At 32.3% G+C, this 15,804-nt stretch overlaps 1 protein-coding gene and 1 long non-coding RNA gene across 3 annotated transcripts; both read left to right on the top strand.

Annotated features, from left to right (window-relative positions):
- Positions 1-1,250: 1,250 nt before the first annotated feature.
- LOC112031479 (nuclear transcription factor Y subunit A-7) lies at positions 1,251-12,080 on the top strand. Of its 2 annotated transcripts, XM_024064172.2 has the most exons (6): positions 1,251-1,477; positions 5,189-5,259; positions 6,686-6,831; positions 10,592-10,693; positions 10,848-11,012; positions 11,319-12,080. In XM_024064172.2, exons 2-6 carry the CDS (start codon positions 5,232-5,234, stop codon positions 11,502-11,504), a joined length of 627 nt encoding a protein of 208 aa, XP_023919940.2. In that variant the 5' UTR covers positions 1,251-1,477; positions 5,189-5,231; the 3' UTR covers positions 11,505-12,080. The 2 variants fall into 2 exon arrangements, with proteins under 2 accessions (XP_023919940.2, XP_065621945.1); XM_065765873.1 differs by lacking the exon at positions 5,189-5,259.
- On the top strand, positions 8,729-10,089 carry LOC136064298 (uncharacterized). The gene is made up of 2 exons (XR_010625938.1): positions 8,729-9,664; positions 9,786-10,089. It is a non-coding gene; the product is annotated as an uncharacterized LOC136064298 (long non-coding RNA).
- Positions 12,081-15,804: the final 3,724 nt, after the last annotated feature.

The raw sequence follows: 15,804 nt of genomic DNA on the forward strand, positions 1-15,804 counted from the left end.
GATTTATCGTAATATATACTATATAATTTTAAAATGAAGGCTATTAGCCCTAATATTTTTAATTTTTTAATTTTTTTAATAAAGATCATGTAGTATATCAAACTGTGGTGAATGCTATATGATAATTGCTCTTTAAACATTATACCAAGATATTAATTGGTTGGTGGTAGATGGAACTGAAATCTTAAATCTCTTACTTGAGAGGAAAAAAAAAATTTATTAGTCAAACTAATTGAAACACATAGAATAAAAATAATTTTAGATAAAAGAAACTTTTTTTTGAGAAAGTAGATAAAAGAAACTTCTTTGTGCATGGTAGAGTAATGTTAGGGACTCATTATTTTTCATTTCTCTCATCACTCATTCGTTTTATTAATATCATATTAACATATTATTAAGAGTCTTATAATTCAATTTCACCACTTAAATCTAATGTTTTTTTCCTAAAAAAGTATAGGGTTTAAATCCCTTATTTTCTAACTAAAAATGTGTAAAAAAAAAAAAAAAGAAGAGAAAACTTCAAATTTACTTTGGTCACCATTTGTCATTAATTGCAAAAACAATGGTGTAATATATACTTGACCAAGTTTATCATGGGTTCTGTACCCTGCCTCAACCATAAACTTGACCAAAAATTTCTCTATGGTTTTTTTTTTTTTTGGCAAGTTCTGCGGTCCAAAACTAACCACGAAATTAAGCAATGAAGACTAAAAATTTAGACTTTCCTAGGTAGCATACAATAAAAATAAATAAAAATTACATGACTTTACTTTAATTAGGTGGCAAAGCAAAAAAGAAGTTTACTTTATTGGTGCCAAGCAAACTGGAAAATAAAATAAAAAAATATAGATATCACATCAAAATTACGTAATTGATCATCATCGATGATGACGCCTATATATCTTCCATCTCTTCCGTGGGCCCACTCTCATCTGATCCGTACACTTACACAGAGCCAAAAAAAACAAACGGCAACAACAACGGTCAGCGGTCAGCAGTCACTTCTTAAATCCTAACCACAAATTCAATCTGCTCAACATATTCTGTGGCTCAGATTTGTTCCATTCTTTGCCGTCAGTCCTACTCTGCTGCCCGAATTCCCCATTTTCAATTTAACGGTCATGATCAATGTCTGGCCCACCAAACGTGCTTGACATGTAACCGCACAAACCCGGTTTGAACCCGATATATCGGGTAAAAAACCCGATATATTGGAAAAAGGTAGATGGTAAAAAAAAAAGGATTTATTAGGGGAATTGGAAAAGGGCAAAAAGGAAGTGTGTCGCTTGGATAGGTAGCAGTGAAGTACAGCAGAGCGGTTAATGGATTTCCAATTCCCGTAAAAGTTTTTCCTAAACAGAATTTTTTATTAATTTTGGAAAAGAACAAAAAAAAAGTTGTAGAAGTAGTAGTAGAAGAAGAAGAAGAGAATTTGTTTTCAAATTACAGCGGCCTGGGAAGAAGTTTTCCCTGTAAGGTAAATTTCGAAATTCCAAACCCTAGTTTGTTCAATTTCCAATTTTTTTTTTCTTTTAATAGTTTGTTTTCGGAAGCGTGATTGGTTGCTCGGAAATTAAAACTAGAAGAAATGGAAAAATTGTTTAGAGTTTTTGAACTTTATCTATCTCTGGTGTTTGTTTGGTTGCTGAGAAAAATGAGAGTTTGTAACTTTTTTTTTTTGATGGTTTCTGGGCAACCAAACGGGTAATTCGGCGAGTTTTATGAATTGTTTTGAATGTTATTTAATTAATTTATTTAAAATGGGTTGTAAGTTAATTGAGTTGAATTACCTGAGTTTACATGAATTTGAGCTGATTTTTGGGGCTTACATGGATAATTGAGGTGGGATTTAGTTGAGCTGAATTTTCCAGGTTTTGGTGTCGTAGTATAGTTGAATTTTCGGGTTTAAGTTAGTTTATTGAATTGATTTCTGGTAATTTGATTGAAATTTGATTTATATATTTATTTTTAATAATTTTTGCTGAGGAACTTGTTATTTTGACAGTTAAGGTTGTTGATTAATGCATTATTTGTGTTGATACTGAGTTAGAATTGTGAACAAGGGAATTAGTGGTGTTATGGTAAACATCACTCCTTAGTTATTTCGTATTTTATCTGCGAATTATACCCTAGGCATGCCCAAAGCCTTGTAGCTGAACTGAGACATCCAGAGTTTAAATCTCCCCTCCCCCAATTATCGAATTATCCCAAAAAAAAAAAAAAATTCAATCTGGGCATATCATATAGGAATGTTGATAAAGGCCAAATGTGTGGCCAGAGCTGATTGGTTGTTAGATGGTTGAACTAAGTAAGGTAATGGAGGAAGGGAATGAGGCATGTAGGGAAGAAGTTTGTGAAGCCACCTTGTGTCTACACATTTTAAAGTGAAGGTGATAGCATTTAAGCTTTATCCATTGAATCAGAAAGATTTATTCTATTCATGTCTGCATAGGTACTGTCTTTTATCAATTCAGAAAGAGTTTATTATGGTTATGATCATATAAGATGAAAGCTACGGTTCGTTTTAAAAGACCACAGGTAAAATCAAAATTTATGGGTCAGTTTTCATGAGACATCTGCATGGTCAATTTGGAAATTGAATGTCTGTTAAATTGTTAATTAATTACAGTTATTAGAAAAAAAGAAAAGAAAGTATTATAAGTTTTAACAAACTTATCCCAAACCCAATTATGTTTGTCATGCTTTAGTTCTCTTGAAGTCAACCTTGCTTTATGGCATATAGTTTCTTTAATGGAGTTGGTCATCATACTTCTTTTTAAATAAATTGTCACTGGTACATCAATGGTTTACTTCCCATGATTCTTTCAATAAGTATGATAACAAGCACAATTAAATTTAATAAAAGAAATTTTTATCTTATTTTTTCTTTATTTATTTAATTTTTTTTTTCCATTTAATAGATATGTTTTCTCAGTCTGCTACCAAATATGGATTAAACTATGTTGTGCTATATAAGGATCAAAGTAGGCTTTTTACCAATTGCTTTCTTGACATTGTTTAAAATGAGAAGAAAATATATGTTCATCTTTTAAATTTTAGATACTGTCTTTCCTGAGCAATAAAAAATTCTAAAAGATCTTTCTTTAGCTGGTGGTGGTTTATCTTTTGTCAATACCTAGTACCTTCATGTAGTGGCTTCTATTGAAGTTGCAGTGTGCTGGATGATGTTGTAATGCCCTTGGTGTTGAGGTGCTAATATTTGTTGTGATTATCTGAACTGCAAGAGTTGGATGAATATATAGCTATGTTTGTTCTGGCATAAAATGTCTTCTGTTGAAAATGCTTTGGAAAACATTTTCAGGTGTTTGGCTTGCACTTAAAATCACAATTTTTCCTATACACAAGATCTAACAAATAATTTCATACTACCTGTTGCAAATAAAAAACCCACGATAGATTTCTCATAACAACACAAATCAACTAATTTCTCAAAAAAAAAAAAAAAAAAAAAAACCCATAATAGGCTTTTGCAATCACAAGAAAATTGTAGGTTACTCATCAAATATGAGGGGGGGAAAAAAAAAGAAATTGGCAGCTTCGCTTGGAGGGGTGTAGCAGATCAATATACTAAAAGCACTGGAGCAGCAATGGCGTGGGTTTCTTGGTCGTGGGTTGTTGGATTGGGGGTTGCTGGGTTAGGATTTGGCTGAGTGTGGCACTGAAATATGTGGTAGCAACAGGGAGGAGAAAGGGTGGGTGGGTGGGTGGGTGTTGTGTCTGTATCTGTGAAGGTTATTTTCTGGTCAAGCAGAATTTTTTTTTGTTTGACCAGCATTTTCAGCTGGACCAAACACCCAAAAATGTGGAAAATGCTATTGGGGGAAAACGTTTTATGTCGAAACAAATGCAGCCTTAAGTGAAGATTGAGGGATATGCATCATTTGTTGGGTTTAAAAATTAGCAAGTTTATCGAGTTTCCAATTGATTTCTTGTTTTCTTCCTTTCAGCCATTGGCTTCTTCAGTAATTCAAAAGAATATCAAAATGGTTTACCTGCCAATAAATTACCTAATGAAGAGCTCTGTGTGCAAATACATTGGTCTAGATCATTATAAATCTAATGTTATAAATACTGAATATAGCTCAATTAAAACCTTGTCTGATGTTGCACTTTCTATATGCTAAGTTGACTTAGTCATTGGATACTATAATTCCTTGACATGACTATTATGCTATGTTTCTTTAGTCATTAAAATGGAGGCAGTTTGCCTTTGTTTCTGTCCTTGTATAAATCAATAGATTATTTCCATTGACATATGGACTAACTTTGATAAAATCATCATTGTTAGGAGCATATTCCATGTTTGTTGGTTAAATACCCTAGAGAAGATATACTTCATCTGCCATCAACCCTAAACAGTTTTATCTGCTATTTGTGAATGTGTGGGTTCTTGATTTCTTTATGAAAAATTGTCTGTCCATCTTCTAGTCTCTACCACTGTATGCATAGAAAAAAATGGTAGGGTTTTCTGATCTTATTGAAAGAACATTCCAATAGTACAAAAAAAGGAAAAGAACTGAATGATTTCATTGTTGATATGAATTGTTTCTCTTGAAGCAATTCACCTTCTATGAACCTTAGGTTTGTCCATTATTTAATGACATAATGAAGCTCTGATGCTTTTGCAATGAACTATATGAGTCCTAATATGTCTCAGTCCATGAATGATTATATATACCATAGTAAGTAGCTGTAACTACTTGAATAAATTTAGTTTCTAATATCAATTACTTCTTTTTGGTATTTGTTAATCAACCCTAGTAATTGTTTTTTGATAGGTAGTTAATCAACCCTAGTAATGTCATGGATGATAAGCATAGTACATGTTTTTTGATCAGTGGTATTATTTATGTGTAATATTTTAGTTGGTTTGCGGTATACTTGTGTATTCCAACAGTAAATTAAATTAGTTCCTGCAGTTGTATTCTCACTGCACTATTTTGGTGCTTGGCATTATGGTGCTGAATATCAGTTTTTTTCCCCTGTTCTTTTTCCTCAGGCGCTTTCATAAATGTTAAATATTAAGCATTTAACCTTTTGATACTATTTAGTGACTGAAAGGTCCTAGTTTGGACCAATGAGCATGATTTTGGTGACTAGGATCTCTTTTTTAACATGCCTCTGGAATGCTTTGGCATTAATTTAACAGTGTTGGTTGTGCTGCCAGATTTGACTGTCGGGATTCAGGATTTGGGGTGCATTACAGCCTCATGACTTCTTCTGTGAACGATCTTTCCGGTATTTTCTAGAAAATCTGGATTCAAAATCTTATATCAGTGCTCCCCTGTTAAAAATTCTGTTTTGATCTTTGTGAATAGAAAAATTCTGTTTTGATCTTTGTGAATAGATTAAATTATAATTCTAATATGCTGTAATTGAACCGGCATATTTGGTGTTATGAGCTTCAGTCTAACTTAATTGCCTCTGCTTTGTTCCCTAACTCTTCATCGTCTGTTATATGGAAATTACACTATTTTTTTCATTTAAAATGTAGAAGTTTTTTTTCCCTTCATCATTATCAGTTCCATAGAAACAGAATAACCATAACAAGAGAAGATCTAATTCTTTTTTAGCTCATGCTTTTCCAAGGATTTGATTCTAGGATCTTCAGCATGAGTTTGCTGCTACCTTATCACCAGATCCAAAGTAATGCAGGACAAACCAAAATGACGCAACAATAGAGAATGAGAAAATGAAGGGTAGTTAACCTATACTTGGTACCTGGGCCTACTTGGAGTTAACACCAAGCAAGAGAGAACTGATATGAGCAGCACCAGACCATTGGGACAATTTCAAGAGAAATTTTATTCATCATCAAACTAATCCTCTCTCAAAGGAGTACAATGCTTTGCTTAAATAGAATACCAAACCCTAATTCTAACTAACATAGGAAACCCTAATTCTAATTGACATGGTAAACCTAATTCTAAGTGACTTAAGGAATCCCAATTATTAAATTACAAAAATGACTTTGACTATAGCTCATTAAATAAAAGTACTATTAAACCTAAAATGCTAAAATAAAATACAATTGACCAATTCATAATACAATTGATTCCAAATTTAAGTAAGTCTAAATTGAAAGAAATCTTTCCCTGTGCTTCCCATTTCACAAAGACGCTGTTCACATTATAACTATAGCTCTTTTTCTTGTGGCTTAGGGCAGGTCTCAATCTTTGTTAACAAAGGGCTCTTTTGTGCACTGTTGTTGGCAGTTTCATTACCTTCTGTGGTAATATTTTTCTAGTTACTAACTTATCAAAAAAATATTTTTTAGTTATTAGATTAGAACTTGAATTACCCTGATCTCAGCTCACTTTCTTACCTCTTGAACCACGGTCAAAGTGCATAGCCATCCATGGTAATTTTGCTTTACAGTGTTCTTATTGTCTGCTTACGTGTGTTGCCCTTATGCTATGATAATTATGTTCAAGAAACTTACCTACATCTCATTGTACAAGTTGAGTCACTAGGCTGATTATTTAAAGCTGGAGTCCCTCACTTCAGTTGTAAAGTTTGGTGCCTTTACACTTTGTTTTACTGGTTGCTAGTTTCTTTCTTTGGTCTAAACATGCTTTATCTTGTCTTTCTTGTATTATTTATTTTTTATTATTTTTTAAAATTTTACTTAAATACTTATGTTCTGTAAATAATGATTGTCCAGATAATAGTGAAGCTGATGAGCAGCAAAAGCACTCAGAATCCCGGATTCATTCTTCGTCTCCTATAACTGGAATGTCTCACCCTGGTGTTACTACCTCTAATGTTCAGTATCCAACACCTCCACAACTTGGAGCAGGACCTGCTATGGTACTACTTTTGAAGTCAACTTTTAAACTGTTTGTGTTATTATTAGCATATTCCACATTGAATTTTTTTTTTTTCAATTAAATAATCTGTTTGCTACATATATAAATTTCTTTAAAAAAAAAAAAGGTTGAAGTTAACCTGGACATAGTGTTGGGCACTTGGGCTTCATCAGCCAATTGTATTATGATAAACTGTCTTTGTTAGATCCTTAAAAGAGACTGATTCCCTACTCTTTCTTTTTGTTAAATCCTTACCTTGAAACCAGGTTCCTTACTGTCATTCAATCAAGTTCCAAATATTCCTAGGAATCTTCTTTGTTCCTGATAACCTTCTAATAATCCTCATTTTTTATTTTCTGAACATATCTGTAACTGGTGATAATTCCAGCCTTGCGGTCATGAACGTTGTGAATAAAAATTGTGTCATAGTAGTGTATATGTTGATTTTATCCTATTTTCTTTCTTCTAAAAATTCACATTTGAATAATTGAAAATGTGTTAAATGATACACCTGAAAAGGATCTCTTCATGCTTATATTATTTGATATATATTAATTTGTGGGTATCTTCCTTAGTAGACTCAAGATGATTGTCATTCAGGATTTGAAGTTGCAGTGAGAACACAGCGGTCAAGAAGTTTGAAATCAAATATTGGGAAAAGATACCATATATGGTGAGTTACCGAAGCAGAGTAATCAATCAAACCCAAAAAAGAAAAGGAAAAAGAAAATCTAAAACAGGTTGAGAGAGAGAGAGGTTTCTAAGGAGACCAATAGACTTTCTCATTTCTTTGGTATTGGAGCGATCAATATACAATTGTTATCTATATTCAGGAGCATGGTATCTAACTCTGGATGCAGGCAGTGAGAGAAAAAAGTGGAATGCAAGGATATAAATAGAAAAAAGAAAAAGAAAAAAAGAATCTGAGGTAAAAACTTAGTTTATTCGGATAATTTAGGTGGAAATAGAATTGGTTTTGAAGTAGTAAAGGTTTGATGTGGCCAGCAATTGCTGTCATGGTTGTATGTATGAGCTCTCCTTAAAGGATATGTTCACCTCTATTCTTTTGCCATTATTAGGAGAGCAACTGTGGTGAGCCATATGGATTGGTCGGAAGGAAGTTCCATTGGAATCTAAGATTCAATAGGACCATCCATGATTTAGGAATTGGAGGCTGTGGATTGGCGGTTTTATGCTCTTAATGCTATTCATGTTTCTGGTGTTAGAGAGGATGTGACATGTTGGTGACCAATTGGGAGTACTAGATTAAAGGTGAAAACTTCTTTGACACACTTAACTTTAACATTTCTTCTACATAGGTGTATCATTTTGCCTTCTCTTTTCTTTTTCATTCTTTCATTCTTTCATCTTTTATTTTTTTATTTTTTATGTTTATCATTTGTTTACTGTGTACCACGACTACACCCCTCCATTGTCACACTGTACTTACAAACAGGTATTGTGTTTCATTGTTAGAGAATGTACTAGTCAGTGGTTTTCCCTGGGTGATGCATATCTGGTAAAGAGTTGGTAGTGGTGAAGAGCACCACAAGTTGTGTTAAGGCAATTTATGAAGTGTTGGCGTTTTGTTGTAAAACAGGAGTTTAAGCTACTACACTCTTGCTTCAATGGTGACTTTGATCCTTTATCTTTCACAACTCATGACAAATGGGTTGTATATCTTTTCAATTAATGTTTCTTTTAATGGATGCTAATGATGATGAGGAATTCATCAAGCTGTTGATTTTACACGATTGAAACCATATTTGGTTTTCGAATTGTCTTACTAGGCGGTCCTTGTTTACGACATCTTAAAAATATATATATATATTTTTTTTTTTTTTTGATAAGTACTACATCTTAAATAAATAAAGTTGTAAAATATATATATATTTTTTTTTTTTTTTGATAAGTACTACATCTTAAATAAATAAAGTTGTAATGAATTCTTTTATTTTTTTTTTTTTTGTATTTGTGTTTTACTTTAGAATGAAACTAGAGAAAAGATAAAAGTTGGGTTGCTTCCGAAAAAAATTAAGCTCTGTAACTATTTGTAATCATGTTGCAATTTTGTCATTGATGAACAGGATTATTTGAGCTAAGAGAGACCCTATTTTACTTTTAGGTCTCACCTTTATTTTATCAATGGAACATGATTGTGTTTTTAGGTAACAATAAGACTGCAATGTTATAGATAAAGCTGGCATAATTATATCTAAGTTATAGATAGTTAGGGTTGCATAAGGGGGTAAGTTTGTGGAAAAGCATTTGGAAGAGCTGGGAGTTCTCCGGACATGCTACTTTCATAGTGAGGATTAGGGATCAAGTATGCTTTTGGAATGGTCCACAGTGTGGGGAGATTATGTTAAATTGTTTGATTTCTAAGCTTTTTTGTGTTGCACTGGATAGGGATGCGTATATGGCTGATTAAATGAATTGGTTCAATAGTGAACTCCAAACGTATAAGGGCTGTACAGGATTGGGAACTTGGGTCAGCGGATCAGTTTACTGAGTTATTCAGTTATCGTGAATAGGGAGGGCATTGATTGGTGAGGTAAAATCTTATTATTTGGCTCTGATAGAGGTTTAACGGGAACCATTCCATGGAGGAATATTTATCAGGCCAAGGGCCCTAACAAGTGGGGATTATTTTGTTTGGACAGCAGCAAGGAGAAATTTTTTGACAATGGACGATCTGAAAAAATTGTGAAATATTTTAGTGGATTGGTGTTCTATGAGTAAATCAAATGCAGAAGAATTGGAGCATTAAGCAACCAATGCAGCGCATTATATTTTCAACCATCTAGCCAACAGCTCTACACACATTAGCTAAGGTAATCTGCTTTGTAGTGTCATTGAGTGAGGACTGAGGTCACAGGTTTTTTGCTTTTATAACCTGGGTACTAGGGTTCCCTACTTCCCTGTTTTATGGTTTGATTGTTGTGGACTTTGCAGAGGGAGAGGAATTGCTGAACTTTTGAAGATTTGGAAAACTTTGCGGTTCAATTGAAGACGTATTTCACTAGATCATTGTTTGAATGGTCTAGTGCTTTGAGTTATAGTGTCACTCTTTCTTTTGTAGATTTCACTTGATTCCCCTTTATTTCGATTGTAATTTGCATGTGTTGCAATTTTAGGCTATCTTAAGTATGCATCCTGTGTACATGAGGTAGTTCCTCCATCTTAATAACATTATATTAGTTATAAAAAATAAAAATAAAAATAGAAGGAAAAAGAAGTAGAATCAACCTTTTTTTTAGAGCAGTCAAGTGAAGTTGGTGATGTGTATGCTCTCATTTTAGGATTTGAAAAAAAATATGAATTGGCAACACTGAAAATTATGGAATAAAAAAGAAAGACTCAACTAGTATTTTATCATTTCTTGATCTGATTACATGTGAAAGCCATAACTCAAATGTTTGCATTACAATAATGTCTCATGATTAATGAATGCAGATTAGAACAATAGGCTTAGAAAAATTTCTTTTGTAGGTGGTTGTAGTAGCCACCCCTCCCCCCAAAAAAGAAAACCCCCTTTCTCCCTTTCAAGGCAGCATGAATTCTAAACTTTCTCTTGTTCATTCTTGTATTATTAAAAAATGTTTTGGTGGCAACAGTTCTTATTGAAGTTTTATTACTGAACTAGTTGACAGAAAGATTGTGGTTTCTCCCTCCGATTTTTTTTTTTTTTTTCAAATTTAAATTTGGAACCAAGTCATATCACACACTTAACTAATTCCATATTGGCTTTTCTATTGAAGGGACCGGCGGCATACCCGTACCCAGATCCTTATTATAGAAGCATCTTTGCTCCCTATGATGCACAACCCTATCCTCCACAGCCCTATGGTGGGCAACCAATGGTATGCTCTCTTTGATTCTATCTGTCGATACATTGATAAAAAAGATGCCATATGTTGATCTCTAATTCTTTATGACATATGGTCATTGTTGATATTGAGACCACACATTGCTTATGACCATCCACCTTACAATTATTGGATAATTACCTCTCAGGTCCATCTTCAGTTGATGGGAATCCAGCAGGCTGGTGTTCCTTTGCCATCAGATGCAGTTGAGGAACCTGTATTTGTGAATGCAAAACAATATCATGGCATCCTGCGACGTCGACAGTCTCGTGCAAAAGCAGAATCAGAACATAAAGCTATTAAGTCTAGGAAGGTATGTTATGAGCCACACGTTTCTTGCCTCTTTTATTCAAAATTGTGTTGAGTTTGCTTCATAGGCTACAATGGCATTCTGGCCTATGTGGGGTTAGTTTCTGGGGTTCAATCCCTCCTACATCTGCTGAGCAAATAAATAAATAAATGATCTGTGGGTTGCCAAATAAATACATAAGTGATCTGTGAGGTTGCTTGGCCTTTTTATCCTTTTAAGTGTTAGTCTTATTTGGTTCTAATTGTCTTTCAATTTTATATTATTTAAACGTAAATTGATATATTGCTCCTCACTCAACTGATCTTGCAGCCATATTTGCATGAATCTCGACATTTGCATGCACTGAGAAGAGCAAGGGGATGTGGGGGTCGGTTTCTCAATTCAAAGAAAGATGAGAATCAACAAAATGAGGTGGCATCAGGTGACAATTTGCAGGCCAATATCAATCTCAACTCTGATAAAAATGATATTTCTTCCTCAGATGGCACATCCTGAAGTTTTGCTGCACAAACCAGTTATTGATCAAAGGTGTCCTTTCAACCAAGGCTCAATACCAGTCCCAATGGTAGCAGTATTGCTTCAATCTGGATCTATACTTAGAATTCAGTAGCATGTATAGGTTAAATCTGTAGGCAGTTCGTAGGGTGGTTGCAAGATGAGGCAGAAATAGTGTTATTGAAGAACAGTGACTGTTAGCTTCTCCGATGGTTTCTCGTCAGGCTTCACCTTTTTATTTTATTTTATTTTATTTTTCTCTCCTTTTGATAGTGATGGTTAAATATGCTGTGTGGGTGTTTTATGCATTTGAATCTGTGGCGAGGTCAGGACTTCCTAACACAAAATTTGAGTTGTGTTGATTGTTTGGTTTGGTTTGGTTATGTTTAATTAGCTTGGCAAAGATTAGATTGGTTGTTGCTCTATAGTATCAGTCTGATCCCTGTGTTGTCAGCTGGGAGAATAAGTCAGAATTGTTTAATTAAAATTGTTGGTGAATCTAGGGGGTGATGGTCATGGTACTATGTAATATATTTGTAGAAGTTGCATTGCCAATGGAAGTTTTATCATTTTGTATGTACAACTAGAAATGAGCTAAAAATATAGTTCTCCATGAACCAATGCTCATTTGATTCAATACAGACTTGTGCAGTTAGGCTGGAAAATTGTTGCACTTGTCAGATGGGACTAGAAGGTTGTTGCACTTGCAGGGTCAAGCCATCTTAGAGAATTGTGGTACAGGTGCCTACTAAAAAAAGAGTTGTGGTAAAGGCATTCATCAAGGTGTGGATTGATTTGAGGCATTGAGAAAAGAATTAAGCAGGCCTGAGAAAACCATGCATTCAAGGCATACCCATACAATTGATCTTTAGATAATATAGTACAAGGTCTACAGCCTTTGTACAACTATGTCGTTTTTGAACTACTGTGTTGGAGATGAGGGCAAAAGTAGCTAAAAAAAAGGGATATTATGTAACAGGTATATGTAATGCGTTGGTATGTGACACGGCGGCCTCCAGAGATACCATGAATGGGAAAACCAGTAACTCAGAACATCAATGGGATTAACAGTCTCCAGCGGATTAACAACACATACCAATCTATTCAGGGGCTTGCATGGTGTTTAAGTATATGCAGGAAAAAGTTGCTTTTGATTTATGTCAAACAATATTCATCCTTTTTTGGTTAAGAATCAAGGTCAGAACTCAGAGGCAGACTTTAATTATTATTTTTTTGTTTTGTTTTGAGAGTTAGGCAGACTTTAATTAAGCTTGGATAAGTGGACAACTTCAAGAAACCATAATTCCTTTTTTTTTTTTTTTAAAGAAAAAGAAGAAACAATAATTTAAGCGGACTAGCTGAGCCCTATTACTACTATTAAATATTAATAGTCATAGTTCCATCATTTCGGGTATTTATTAAAATGAGTCAAATATGGCTTTGTAGTTTTTGCAGTCATTTAAACAGTTCTTGTTTCTAAATGAGTTAATCTGGTGTGACTTTATGTTAGAATTTTATTCTCTCTTGCGTGCGTATGCGTATGTTTTTTTTTTAAAATGTTCCTATTTCTAAATAATACTCATAAAACAAGTCTCATTATATTTTCAGTTAAAATTTTAATATAAAAAAAAGTATTTCTAAATAATACTCATAAAACAAGTCTCATTATATTTTCAGTTAAAATTTTAATATAAAAAAAGTGTTTAGCCTGCATTGTTTGCTAAGAAAATTAGATACAAGGACCATTGACTTGTTTTGACAAAGTGAGATTAAATTGACAAAAATTAAACCGTAGGAACTAATTTAATAATTGAAGTAAAAGTACTAATTTAATAATTGAAGTAAAAGTTAAGGAACTAAATTAAATTTTAGCAGGAAAAAAAAAAAAAAAAAAGAAAAAGAAAAAAAAAGGCACTGTTACATGCGCTTGTGCTTGTCCAAGTTCAATCTAATTTTTATGATGAAAGTTTGGTCTCACCCAAAATTCTTAATCTAAGAAAGAATCAAATAATTGTCTTTTACTCACTAGAGTCTTGTTTAGTAATAGCCTTTATAATTTTTAAAACAAGGGTAATAATTAATAAACACCTTTTCTATCACTTAATTAAACTTTTAAGATAAATACTAACTAGTCGGTAATTGGTGCAATGAACGATAAAGTTAAACAAAATTTTTTTTTTCTATCTTTTATTTTTTGTCTAAATATAAAATTTAATAATTATGGTAATTATTCATAGTTATATATTATAATTACTCATAGGTATTTATTATAATTTTGTTTTCATATAAAACCATATATATTTGATAATTCAATAGTTGGGTGTGAGAGAATTTGAACCATGTAGTCACTGCTAGAAACACAAAGGGGTGCTAGTTGAGCTACAAACATACAATTACAAGGTTCTTGACATGCATTCTACTATTTAAAGAAAATATAATTTAGTAAGATTCTAATGAATGTTTTAAATATAGACTAAGTTTAAAATTAGTTTAAAAATATAATAGAATAATGGCGTATAAAATTATAAGGTCTCAAAAGTTTAAGTGACAAAATATTATGAGTTCAACCAAAAGTCAGAAGTCTTTAAGTTTATATGTATTATAGATTTATTATAGTACTATTAGAGTAAGTGGGTAAGTGGGGTTTTAGGTCTATATATTTTTTTTATTTAGTGTTAAAATTTTCACATAATAACTAAGGCTCCACTTGTTTCAACATAATTTTTTTTTTTTTGGGAATACATTTTCAAAAAAAAATCTAATGGAAATGGCTTGTTTTATATTGTTTGGTTGTATTTTTAAAATGTCTTGAAAAACATTTTTGGTGTTTGTCTTGTACAAAAAATCACAAAATTTCTTTTATATATATATATGCACAACCAAAAATCACAAAATTTCAACATAGTTTTTATTTAATAAATATATATTAAATAAAAACTTTAATTCATTCTATTAAAATTAATATAAAACATCTAAAATCAACCTAAAAAAGAAGCACAATCAAAATCAAATTATTGAAAATTACACTAATATGCACAACCAAAATAAGAGTACCAAAAAAAATTTAACAAAAATTATCAACTAAACTTACACATTTTCATACATAATTATAGATACTTGAAACCTCCAAAAATACACTTGAGAGTTGTTTTTGTGTTACTTTTAAAATATTAGAAGCAAGTCTTGAAATTTTGAGATATATCATGGTCATTTTGGAGGTTTTGAGAGGTGGTAATTGTTATTTTGAGGTTTTGGGGTATTTTCTCATTTTGTTGGTTTAAGGGTATTTTAGTCATATTGACATTGAAGGTTTTTAAAGATATTAGCTCATTTTGAAGGTTTCAAGGTTATTTTGATCATTTTGTAGGTTTGGAGAGTATTTTAGTTATTTTGAAGGTTTTCAAGAGGTAATTTGGTCATTTTGAAGGTTTTTGTGGCATTTTTTTAGGTTTTAAATGTATTTTGATCATTTTGGAGATCTATAACTATTTTTGTCATTTTAGAGATTTCAAGGAAGCATCAATCATTTTGAAGGTTTTGATATCAGTTTAGAGGTTTTAAGGATATTTTGGTAATATTTCTATTATTTTGGTGGTTTTTGTTATCTTGAGATTGAAAATGTTATACAATATTTTATAGGTGTGAAACATTTTTCAGCCCTAAATAAGGGTTTTTTTTTCTAGTCAATAGAAGATGATTTTGTGACCAAGTGTTTCAACCATATCTTTTTTTTAAAATATTTTATACCGAAACAAATAGGGGCACTAATATATCATTTTGCTTCACCACAATTTCAAAATTTTGGATAGTTATTTTCTTTTGGATATATTACTTTTTGTAATATCCTTTATTACATTATAGGGGAATTCAAAAAATTTCTAAATAAGAATGTGTAAACAAGCCAATGGTTAATTTCCAACAAAAATGGCCATATTTATTTTGAGTAAAGTTTATGTCTAGTGTTCTAGTGTATTAGAGAAACGCAAAAGTGATACATGATCATTTTTAGACACGTATTTTATTTATGTTGCATCTAAAATTCTAGGACATTGGATGCATGCCAAACAATTATCTATCATATTCCTTTGGGGGAGGGGACCTTAGCATTAGTTATATATTAGAGCTTAAGTACAGATCATAGGAAAGAAAATCATTTTATTCCCTTTGACACCCTATATTTTTTTGTGAAATAAGTCCCATCAAAACTTTGAAAAAGAGAAAACCATCATTTAATTGACCACCACCTAATCTTAACATCCATGTTCACAACCTCAAACCCATGAATTCTCAATTTATTGTG

The sequence above is a fragment of the Quercus suber genome, unplaced genomic scaffold, assembly GCF_002906115.3.
Source record: "Quercus suber isolate HL8 unplaced genomic scaffold, Cork oak 2.0 scaffold_659, whole genome shotgun sequence".
Taxonomy (NCBI): domain Eukaryota; kingdom Viridiplantae; phylum Streptophyta; class Magnoliopsida; order Fagales; family Fagaceae; genus Quercus; species Quercus suber.

Excerpts from the sequence above, each read along its gene's own strand:
- LOC112031479 (XM_024064172.2), top strand. The coding sequence starts at position 5,232 with ATGACTTCTTCTGTGAACGATCTTTCCG. Across the intron at positions 5,260-6,685 it reads TTCTGTGAACGATCTTTCCG|ATAATAGTGAAGCTGATGAG; the intron begins GTATTTTCTAGA and ends ATGATTGTCCAG. Across the intron at positions 11,013-11,318 it reads AAGCTATTAAGTCTAGGAAG|CCATATTTGCATGAATCTCG; the intron begins GTATGTTATGAG and ends CTGATCTTGCAG.